The sequence below is a fragment of the Marmota monax genome, unplaced genomic scaffold (genome assembly GCF_021218885.2).
Source record: "Marmota monax isolate L192 unplaced genomic scaffold, Marmota_monax_Labrador192_F-V1.1 WCK01_AAM20220418_F8-fsc00046, whole genome shotgun sequence".
Taxonomy (NCBI): Eukaryota; Metazoa; Chordata; class Mammalia; order Rodentia; family Sciuridae; genus Marmota; species Marmota monax.
In genome coordinates this window covers 9,233,078-9,245,771 of record NW_026692486.1, presented here as the reverse complement: position 1 = coordinate 9,245,771, position 12,694 = coordinate 9,233,078, and the positions used below count along the sequence as shown (strand labels likewise).

At 35.1% G+C, this 12,694-nt stretch overlaps 1 protein-coding gene across 3 annotated transcripts in view; it reads right to left on the bottom strand.

Annotated features, from left to right (window-relative positions):
* Nucleotides 1-12,694, bottom strand: part of Samd13 (sterile alpha motif domain containing 13) — a 49,024-nt gene that overhangs the window by 16,565 nt on the left and 19,765 nt on the right. For all 3 annotated transcript variants that reach the window (XM_046443234.2, XM_046443233.2, XM_046443232.2), the window contains one exon: nt 10-121. In XM_046443234.2, the coding sequence (XP_046299190.1) occupies nt 10-121 (112 nt within the window). The remainder of the gene's footprint in view (nt 1-9; nt 122-12,694) is intronic.

The window sequence follows — 12,694 nt, the reverse complement described above, 5'->3', positions numbered from 1 at the left end:
GTGAGTTACCTGTTCCTGAAAAGCAGTAGCTTGCTCCTCAAATCCTGCTGTTCGGAAATAATTGACGACATCCATCACAGCCCAGTCGGCAGGATCAGGTGGTCTTCCATTTTCCATGGAACTGCAGGACACAAACCCAGACAGTTGTCAGGGCACTGGGTACATACAAGTAAGGCCAGGCTCACTGCTTTTTCTCCCAGTGCTGGACTGGGCCAGCTTGCTGGGACCTTGTCCTTCTCTTCTCTCAGAGGACCAGACAGAGCCCAGTCCCCACCCTACACCCTCCAGAAGGGCTGTGATCATTTTCCATTTCTTGGTGTCAGATGATCACTACTCTTACTGGCTCAGTCACTGCTTTCACAATAAACTATTGAACCTTTAATATAAATTTTTCCTCACATACTGTTTTTTTTTTTAAATCAAAGACATTGAGAGTGGTCCAGTGACTTTTAGTGACCTGTAGCTGGATATTCATTCTGTACTTTGCACTACAATATTCATTTTGCAATGTGACTCCAACATACCTCTCTTCCCATCTCCTGCCACCTTCCTTCTCCCCATCCCTGCACATCCAGGGATAAAACTATTCTAAATGGTCACACTCTTTCATAGACCCCGCCCTCTCACATTCTGTCCCAGCCCATTTTAATGCCTCCTCTCCTGTCTCTACCTGACAAATTCCTACCATTCCTACTAGCTCAAAGTTCACCTCTTCCCTATTTTCTGGCACTGCCAGGTAATTATTTTAGTTACACTCTCCTCTGAGTTCTAGAACTCCATTCAAACTCTCATTGCAATATCTTCTATACTAGATCATATTCTCTGTTAATTGGACAGTCTCTCCTACCAGAGTGGGCCTGTGGGCTAGAGATACACATTTTAGATTGAATCATTTCTCATTTTATTATTCCTAGAGTCAAGTGTGTACTTAGGAACTCAATCAATATTGTTCAAATGAATAAACAGGTGACAGTCGAACATCTGCCTGAGAGATTCCATAGTAACCCTTCTCATTGAATTTAGAAAGGAGGGACAGAAGTAAAATAGAGTAAGAATGGCAATGAGCTGCAATTGCTATAACTCTGCCTCATTTCTATGTTTCAGGAATATCTATCTGATAATCATCTTATCCAAGGATAAATTCCAAACAGTGTAAGTGGGCTTAGGAAGTCATTCAGAACAATGGCCCCCACCTCTCTAAGTTAGGAACACACTAGGAAGATAAACCCACATAGTGCTTATGCTTACAAACCTTATAGTCCCATAGAGGAATATTAATCAATAACCATACAGGTAACCATACAGCTGCAAGTTAGGCAAAATGCTGTAAGGACAGATGCACTGTGCTATAACAGACTTTCCTGTGGAAGTTTCCTTTGAGGTAAGGCCCAAAAGGCAGCCAGAAGTTAACTGTGAGGTTATGAAGTCAGGTGAAGATCCTTCCAGGCTCTGTAGCAGGAATACATATAACCAAGGCAAACCATGCAGATCACACTGAGGCTTATGGATTTTTGCTAAGAGCAATGGGAAGTTGTTGAATGGCCTCACAGAAAGGGGGTGACCTGACCGGATTCATATTTTGAAAAAAGAAGGTATTGGAGAGGAGCCAGAGAGGAACAAACAGTTCAGATGAAAACTCTGTTGCATTCATCCAAGCCAGAGATCATGGTGACCCAGACTAGAGTGGTGGCTATAGAAACGAAGATAAGAATGTGGATTTAAAAGCTATCTAATGAATAAGATTTGTATAACTCAGTGGTGGACTAGACATAGAGAAGGAAAGGGATATAAGTGTTATGGAACTGAACGGAAGTTGGTACCTTCACCAAAATGGCATCCCTAGGTTTGGTTGGACACACTGAATCTGGAGCTCAAAGAAATAAGTGAGCCAGAAATACACATTTGGGGGACAGAAATTTAGATGTTGATTGAAACATTGAGAGGATGAGCAGAAAACTAGGCTTCAAATTAAACTTAGTGAAGTTTAACATTTAGTGAAATTTGAAAATATTCATGTTACTTTGAATAGAAGTGAAATTACCCAAACTTGGGAGGACTACTAAAGATCTTCAGACATCTAAAAGGTAAGGGTCTAACTATCTCATTCATAGCAAAATGTTTTGGTCATAGCAAGAAGCTGAAATAATTGATTTAAAAAATTTAAACCAACTTCTACTCTTTATAAGAAAAGGGAGAAACTGATTAATGGCACATGTGATTGCTCATCTCTCAACAGCACTAAATTTTAAAACATTTAAAGCCAATGCTTACTAGTTGGAGGTGTTTTTCTTTTTGAGTTCAGAGATTGTGAATCTCTAAGCACTGTGTGCTGTGTATCCATGCACCCATATGTGTGTATAAACATTATTTCCTAGTATTTAATAGGCAACATACATTTGGAAAAAAACCTACTTTCACCCTAATGTTGTCAAACATTAATTATGTACTTTTAAAATCAATGCTAAATGTTTTCTTTTTAAGTATTTATGTGCTGGGATTTTCTGTCATTCTAAGAACATAAGCAATCATGAGCTGACACCAGGGACCCTCTTCAAGGTACCATTTTATTTTTCTGTTTTGTTGAAGGTGCGTTTGAAGAAATGTCTGGGCAGGAGTTCTTTGTTCTAGCAATTCTTTTAAGTTTTCTAATCATCTCACTTCTGGAAGTGAGCAGAGTCTCACTGTACACACTTTCAAGTGACTGAAAAGTACCTGAATTCACTTTCCCTATGGATGACTTCAATTAGTCACCTTTCCTTATAAAGAATAGTTATCAATTGTAATAACAAAGTATGTTACATTGTGATTTTAGGATGAGAGGCTTTCCTGATTCTTATTCTGTTGTAACATCACCACTTTCATAATTCTGAAATATCATAAGTACCAACAATACCACAGATAATAAGGACTTCATAAAACTGATGACCATGAAGAATAGGAGTGACGTGAAACTGAGAACTCTCACACTTATAAGGTGAGGGAGTCTACTAGGAAGAAATAAGGGCTAGAAACCAATCAATACATTTCTTGATTATTCTACATAAGATCAAGTCTGATGACCCCCAAATCACAGTAATTTAGGAAAAAAAGGACATTAAATAATTCATTTCCTGAGAAGAAAATCCTATCTTCTTGTAGTTTCCCAGCACCTCGCACAGAACTGACTGGTACATAATTTATATATAGCAGAAATACCGTTACATTAAATGAACTAACAACCAGAAAGCACTTACAATTTATGAAATGCTCTCCAGAAAAGCTCAGAAAGGGTAAGAAACTCACCCAAAGTGTATAATAAGATAAAGCCAGGATTGAATTCTAGACATGCTTGGCTCCAACCTATCCTTTTCCCATTGTACTTCTTTACTGATTCAACAACTACTTACTGAATGCCCATAGTCTGCTGAGTACTGTGTTAGATGCAGGGTTACAAGGACCAAGAATGTATAGTTCCTGCCCTCGAGGAGCTGGCAATCTCGGGAGGGAAAGCAGTTGGAAACAGCTGACCCTAAGAAATACTAGCATTGAGAGGTGAATAAAGTGCAACTGAAGACACATGCAATGGAGGGCATATTAGTTTTGTCTGAATTGAACACTTGAAGATTCTCTATGACGATTTAAAAGAACACCTATGGCTCCAAACACACCCTGAGCTGGGACGGAGGATTTGCTGAGGCACGTGCACTCAGGTGCATATCACAGCTTCTACACTGCTGATGAAAAAGCAAGATGGATGATTTCGTTGAGCCCTTCCAGGGGTTTTAGTGATGGTTTTAAGGAACTACTAAAGATGGAATGTAGCATGAAGGTGGTGGTGAGGTGGAGGCTGGGGGTAGTCAAAGCCAAAGCCAAATAATATCTGGCATGGGAACATTTTGGGGGATAGATTAAAGTGACACTTATTTCTTCAGGGAAGGCAAAGTCTCTCTTCAAGGATTGATATTTATAGCCAAGACTCTTAACCTTATTCCTTTATAAGTGGTCCATTCTCTCTATATCCTTTCTTATAATGTGTGCATATCAGACTCCAGAAGCAATTTAAATAGCACTTTTTAAAACACCTCCCAGTTGGTGGCTCCATTGTGGCTGCTAATTTTGCACTGATAAAATGAGACAGCAGATAGGAAAGTTCCATTGTCATTGGGTATTTATTATTTGCTATCATCATAGCAAAGTGTTTCTTAGAAAATAATACATATTAAGATAATAAATCCTGAGTATTTTTCCAGGCATTGGAATTTTTATAAAATATATATTTTGCCTTATTATAAAAATTAGCAAGAAATGAAGGACATAATTTGTCTTTAATTCCCTCTCTTAATCAAATAAATGTTTCCATTTAACCCAGTCACCTTTTAGCCTTTGTGCATATGGTTAGGTACATCATGCGCTGACAAAATTCTATCATGTGTGAATAATTCACACTAGGAAGTGATTATCCTTTAAGTAAACAATCACCTCACTTTGAAAGAGAGCTAGAGAGATGCGATCATGGGGACAGAAATGCCATAAATAACCATTTGGCAGATATAATACAGATTAATTGAAGACTTTTTCACATGGGCATTATCATAATCAGCAACACTTAAATGTCTCCATTTCCCTTTACATGAAGGCAGGTAGGAAATAGTTGAAATTTTCTCTAAATCTAGCACATGTGTATTTTATGGTGCTTATGATATTATAGATTCTGAAGGTTAGTCAGGCTAAAAAGGTACTCTAGATAAACAGAATCCACATGTGATTTTATAACTATTATATTCATTTACTGCATTTCTATTTCACTGCATTTCTATTTCAAACTTCAGAGGAAAAAATACTTTAAACATTGGTTAACATATTATGGTGATATTTTTGGCATTTTATTCTTTTTTTTACAATTTTGAATGTTACTTATTTTTATACTTAAAAAATGCACTCTAATTCTGTACTGCCTTAATCTTTATACCTTATTTTAAAATTAAATTACCCTGCTCTTTGCCCATATCTTAAAACAGCCTTTGGCTAAAAGCAATTTAATTCTGATTCTAATAAATTAATATCGATCCCTTTGCCTCTAACATATCTAAGAATGAAGCAACTAAATGAGCTTAGTTTTCTCCTCTATTCTTCTTCTCCTCTCCCTTCATAATAACAGGCAGGGATTTGGCTAAAAAGCAGGTCCAAAAAGAGAAAGGATGAGTCAAAGGCTCTTGAGAGGACATTTTTCATTTAAAAATATTCAGGCAAATAGGAGTTGACTACAGTATGATGAAATGATGAAAGCACTGGAAAAGCAAAGAATTCATCAAGACTTCTATATCTTTTAAATTCTTGAGTTTAGCATTCAGAGTCCTGATTCAAAAGTAGCTTTCTAATTTGTACTAAAACGCAACTGGGCAATAGCCTAGACTTCCCCCTGTCCATGGCTTTGCTTGTGTCACTTCAATTCTTTCTGTTAAACTTTGAGGGATTACAATCCTACTCATTTTTAAAAAGGTTTACCATTTAAATGTTCCCTTCCAAATACCTGCAATTAATATTTTACTCCAAACATTGATAGACAAATTTTAATCTGTTATAATGAGCCAGCTCCTTAATAAGCATTGTAAACTCATAGCCTAATGAAAAGGATAATCTCAAATCAGATGTGACATGAAGAGAGTCATGTTTGTTCCAAATATTAGAGAACAGAGTGAATAGATGACAGAGGAAGATGGGAAGGTAACATGGCAGTGTGAGTTAGACCATGCTAAGTGGGTGGACCAGAGGCTCTGGAGCTATGAATCAGCCCCAACACCAGAAGCAGGAGCTGGGGACAAGAGGGGAAGCTTCTTGTATCATTTCTTCCTTCTATGATAGGTATCTTCCCTTGGCTGCTGGCTTTTCTCTGAAGTCACATAGCATTCTGTACTTGAATACCTCTCCCCATTACCCCATCTCATCTTTCTGAAAATAAGTATCCTATAAACAGCCTTTTTTCTTACCTGTTAACTTCTAGCATAAATAAAATCTTCAACTAATATAAATAAAGATACTTCTTTGAAGAGGACTTAATGAATTTCTAGTGTTTATTACTGGATAAAATTCATGCCAAATACAAACGTGGATATTTCATATCCTTATTATTAATATTAGGCCTAGACACTGCCTAATATTAATAATAAGGATATATTATCACAAGGTCATATATCAGAATGAACAGATAGCAATAAAGTATTAACATGTTTATTTTAGCTTCTCTAAGAAAAAAAACAAAACTGTACCAGCTATAAGTATCATTATTAACTTCTAATTATTATCTACATTCAATAAATCATTCAACACAGAAACAGTGGACTGGAATGCACTGTAGAACAAATGGACCTAACAGCCCCCTGCAAAACATTCATCCCACAAACAGCAAAACACAATTCTTATCAAACATGCATGTAACATTCTCCAGGAAAGAGTTCATGTTAGTCACAAAACAAGTCTTAACAAATTTAAGAAAACTATAATCATACCAGCTATCTTTTTGACCACAATGGAAAATAGCCCCTAGAAATCGGAACAAGAAAATCTGGAAATTCACAAATATGAATTTGTGGGACTTAAGTGACACACTCTAAAACAACTAATGGATCAAATAAGAGATCAAAAAATAAATTAGAAACTGAGATAGGTGAAAATGAAAACACAACATATCAAAACTTAGGGCAGGTGTACAATTAATACTAGTACTAAGAGATGTTTATAATCATAAATGCCCATCTTAAAAAAGAAAAGCTCAAATAAACAACCTAACTTTATATACCAAGGGAATTAGAAGAAGGAAAGAAATAATAAAGATTTGAGGGGAAGTAAATTAAATAGAGAATGGAAAAACAATAGAAAAAAACACAATGATTCTAAGAGTTGGCTCTTGAAGACATAAGCCAAAGTGACACACCTTTAGTAGACTAAGAAAAGGAGAGAAAAGATTCAAATAAACAAAACAAAAATGGAAAAAAGATATTACAACGGATGTTACAGAAATGAGAAGTATCATAAGAGACTACCATAAGCAACTATAAGCCAAGAAATTGGGTAAACTAGAAAACATGGATAAATTACTAGGAACATACAACATATCAAGACTTAATTATGAAGAAATAAAAAATAGGAGCAGATGTAACTAGTAAGGAGATTGTGTCAGTAACCGAAAAACCTTCCAGCAAAGAAAAGCCCATAACCATCTGGTTTCACTGGAGAATTTTATCATTTAAGGAAGAGTTCATTCCAATCTTCTCAAATACTTCCAAGAAGCTAAAAAGAAGGGAATATTTTTTTTAATTTTTTTTTATGTTTATAGCAACTTTATTCACAATTGCCCAAACCTGGAAGCCACCAAGATATCCCTTTTTTTTAAAATGCCTCTTTTTAAAAAAATTGTTATTTTTAGATATGCATGAAAGTAGAGTGTATTTTGACACATTACACATACATGGAGTATAGCTTATTCTAATTAGGATCCCATTCTTGTGGTTGTAGATGATGTGGAGTTTCACTGGTCATATATTCATATATGAACACAGGAAGGTTGTTATCTGATTCATTCTGCTGTCTTTCCAAATCCCATCCTCCCTCCCTTCCCTTCATCCTCCTTTGTCTAATCAAATGGAGAGGGAATACTCATTTTATGAAGCCATCTTTACCCTGATACCAAAGTCAGAAAAAGATGAATCTCCATATCGTATACAACCACAAGACTGGGATCCTAATTAGAATAAGATATAGCCCATGCTTGTATAAATATGTCAAAATATACTTCACTGTCATATATATCTAAAAATAACAAAGTTTTTTTTAAAGATTCAATGAGAAAAGAATATTATAGGTCAATATCCTTGATAACAGAAGAAAAAATCTTCGGAAAAAAATCAAATTCAACAGCACCTTAAAAGAATAATGCACCATAACCAAGTGGGGTTTATTTCTGGGATACAAGAACAGTTCAACATAAAAAAATTAATCACTATGATGCTCCACATTAACAGAATGAAAAATAAAAATTTCATGATCCTCTTGATACAGAAAGTGTTTGATAAAATTCAACACCTTTTAAATGAAATTATTATACACAAGAGATTCTTGCATTCCCATGGTATTACAGCACTATTCACAGAAGCTAAGATAGGGAATCAACCTGGAGGATGGTTTCCTCTCCATCAATGGATGAATAAAGAAAATATGTATATAGACACAATGGAATATTACTCAGCCATAAAAAGAATGGAACTAGAAATTATTATGTAAGTGAAAAAAGCCAGACACAGAAATAAAAATACCACATCATGTTGAATAATGTTTTCACTCATTTGTGGAAACTAAAAGTCAATCCTACAAAAAATGGAGTATAATAGTGGTCACTGGAGACTGGGAAGGGATGGGAGTAGGGGAGAATGGAAAGAAATTAGGGACACTAAAACACAGCGAGAGTTTGTTTTGATATTTTATAGCACAGTAGGGGTAATTACTTGTTAAAAAATCCATGGTATATTTCAAAATGACTAGAAGAGTTTGAAATTCCAAACACACAAAATGATTCACATTTGTAGAGATGGAAGTGCTTATTACTCTGATTTAATTATCATATGGCTATACATGTATCAAATTTTAATGAACTCCAAAAAGATGTACAAACATCTCAAAAAAATTTGATACTCTTTCACAATAAAAACTCTCAACAAACTAGGAATAAGTTACTTCAACTCAGTAAAGACCATATATTAAAATACTATAGCTAACACCATATTCAATGGTGAAAACTGAAAGCCTTTCCATGAATTTCAGTAACAAGGCAAGGATGCCATCCTTGCCACTTCTATTCAACATAGTGCTGAAAATCCCACCGGGAGCCACAGCACTGCAAGTACTACCTCTTGCAAAAAGGCAAGAAAAAGAAATAAAAGCATCCAAATTAGAAAGAAAGAAATGTTCCCATTTACAGCTGATATGATTTTATGCATATAAAATCCTAAACTTTCCACAGAAAAATTGTTACAACTAATTCATTTTAGTAAAATTGCAGTATACAAATCAGCATATAAAATCAGTTGTATTTCTATACTGTGGTAATTATCTGAAAATAAAATTATAAAAACAATTCCATTTATGATAGTATCAAAAAAGCACAGAATATTTAGCAATGTTTTAAGCAATTGAGGAAGTGACCCATTGAAAATCATCAAACATTGATGAAAGAAATTAAAGAAGACACAAACAGAAACAGATCTGATGTTTATAGATTGGAGCACTTAATATTGCTCAAATGTCTAAGTACCCAAAGAAATCTATGGATTCAATGCAATTCCTACCAACATCTCCATAACATTTCTTATAGAAATTAAAAATATAGAAATTAAAATTAAAAATAATTGGTTCACCTAGACCCAAAGTAGACCTTAAACAGTCAAAATTATCTTGAAAAGGAACAAAGCTGGAGGCATCAAACTTTTGGTTTCAAAGCACATTACAAAGCTTCAGTATATTTAAGCAGCATGGTACTGGCATAAAGATAGTCATATAGACCAGGGTGAACTGGGGGTGTAGCTCAGTGGCAGAGTGCATTAGCACCAAAAAAGAAAGAAAATGGGCACATAGCTCAATGTCACAGAACAGAAAACCTAGAAATAAATCCACACACATATGGTCAAATAATCTTTAACATGAGTGCCATGAAACACAATGGGAAAAGGACACTGTGTTCAACAAATGTCACTGGGAAAACTGGACATTGATATGCAAAATAATGAAATTATCTTACCCTTAAGTGCATATCAATTATCAAAAATCTCAAAAGTCTCAAAAATATCACATATCAAAAATATCAAAAATCTCACATTGTTCTTCGTGAGATTTTGTGTACAAGATGACCAAAACACAGGCAACAAAAGCAAAAATAGACAAGTGGGACTACACCAAACTAAAAGCTTTCTGCACAGCAAAGTAAACAATCAATAGACTAAGAGGGTAGCCTGTGGAATGGGAAAGAAATTATCAAACCATATTTCTGATATATTCAAAATATGTAAGGATCTCCTCAATAGCAAAAAATACCTAATAACTCTATTGGAAAATAGTCTAAGGACTTGAATATATATATATATATATATATATATATATATATATATATATATATATATATATCTTCAAAGAAGACACAAATGACCAACAGGTATATGAAAGAAGGCTCAGTGACACCAATCATCAGGAAAGCCACAATGAGATATCATTTCACACTACTTAGGATGCTCCTATCAAAACAACAATGACAAATGCTGGCAAAATGAGGATAAATTGGAACCCTTGAATTCTGTTTGTGGGAATGCAAAAATGGTACATCTGCTATGGAAAATAATATGTTGGTTCTTCAACAAATTAAAAATAGAACTACCATATGATTCAGCAATTCAATTTCTGGGTGTTATCTCAAAGTATTGAAATTGAGATCTCAAAGAGATATTAACACTCCCATGTTCACGTCAGCACCATTAACAAGAGCCAATATGTGTAAACAACTGAAATGCCCATTATTGCATGAATGCCTTAAAAAAAAAAAGGAAAATATTTTCATTTGTGGCAACATGGAAGAACCTTGAGGAAATTATGCTACTGAAATAAGCTAACCATAGAAAGACAAATTCTACATGATTCTAATTAAATGAAATATCTAAAATAATCAAACTTAATGAGGCAAATAATAGAATAGTGGCTGACAGAGTTCGGAGGCTCTACCTCTGATTAGCATCAGGCTATTGCTAATCAACTGGCATAAAACTTTAGTTGTACAAGATGAGTAAGTTCTAGAGATCTGCTATACAACACTGTGGCTAAACATAACAGTACTGTATAATACACTTGCAATTTTAAGAGGGTGAATTCTATATTAAGAATTTTTGGAAAGAAATGAAAGAAGGAAGGAAGGGAGGGAGGGAGGGAGGGAAGGTGAAGGAAGGAGTCATAGCACATTCTAACTTATTCTACTATGTATCTGCAGAAGGGTCACAACATCATATCCTGATTAAAAAGATCACTTTTCAAGTTTGAATATTGGCTTCAATTTGTTTCTTTACTTTCTATTTAGCTATTTATTATGTGTTGAGAGTTTTATTCTACTTTCCTTTGCTTTTAGTATAAGGCTTCTTAGCATCATGATCACCCTCCACAGCAGATTGCCACTGCCTGAGAAGAGTATACCAGGAATCATTATGTAACTGCAGTCAGACAGAGTCAGGGCAGCTCGTGGTTAGGAACAGACAAAAGTTGGCATGATGGAAAGAAAGCACCGGGAACTAGCTAATAAGCTGGATAAAAACTCTTCATTGCTTTCAAAGAACATACATTCAAGGACTGCTGATTAACGTGATGCTGCTGGAGAACAGGTTTAAGAGTACGTAAACAAAAGCTGAAGCAGTGATCAGGCACACATTTACTACTTAAGTTTCCCATTCCTTTCTCCCTGAGGAGCCAGAGCAGCCTTCCAGGAAAACAACCAAAACCCCATGAAATAATTTACTCAATTTTTAATTTTTTAAAAAAATTTGATTTACTCTTGTTAGTTATATATGACAGCAGAATGCAATTCAATTCATATTAACACAAATAGAGCAAAAATTTTCATGTCTCTGGCTGAACACAAAGTTGAATCACACCATTCATTTTTTTATGTATGTACTTAGGGTAATGATGTCCATCTCATTCCACTGTCTTTCTTACACTCATTCCCCTTCTCCCCTCCCTCCCTTGTGCCCTAATTAAAGTTCCGTCTATTCTTCCAATGCTCCCCGCCCCATCCATTATGAATCAGCATCCTTATATCAGAGAAGCCATTCAGCATTTGTTTTTTTGGGATTGACTTACTTCACTTAGCATTATATTCTCCAACTACATCCATTTACCTGCAAATGCCATGATTTTATTCTCTTTTAATGCTGAGTAATATTCCATTGTGTGTGTGTATGTATGTGTATATATATATATATATATTTTTTTTTTTTTTTCTGTATCAGTTCATCTACTGAAGGGTATCTAGATTGGATCCACAATTTAGCTATTATATATTGTGCTGCTATAAATATTGATGTGGCTGTGTCCCTGTAGTATGCTGTTTTTAAGTCTTTTGGTTATAGACCAAGGAGAGGGACAGCTGGGTCAAATTCCCAATTTTCCCAGGAATCTCCATACTGCTTTCCATATTGGCTGCACCAATTTGCAGTCCCACCAGCAATGTAAGAGTGTGCCCTTTTCCCCACATCCTCACCAACACTTATTGTTGTTTGTATTCTTAACAGCTGCCAGTCTGACTGGAGTGAGATGAAATCTCAGAGTAGTTTTGACTTGCATTTCTCTAACTGCTAGAGATGTTGAACATTTTTTCATATATTTGTTGGTAGATTGTATATCATCTTCTGAGAAGTGTCTGTTCACTTTCTTGGCCCATTTATTGATTGGATTATTATTTTTTTGGGTGTTAAGACTTTTGAGTTCTTTATATACCCTAGAGATTAGTGCTCTATGTGATGTGCAAGTGGTAAAAATTTGCTCCCATTATGTAGGCTCTCTATTCACTTCAATGATTGTTTCTTTTGCTGAGAAGAAGGTTTTGAATTTGAACCCATCCCATTTATTGATTATTAATTTTACTTCTTGTACTATAGGAGTCTTATTAAAAAGAAGTCGAGGCCTAATCCGA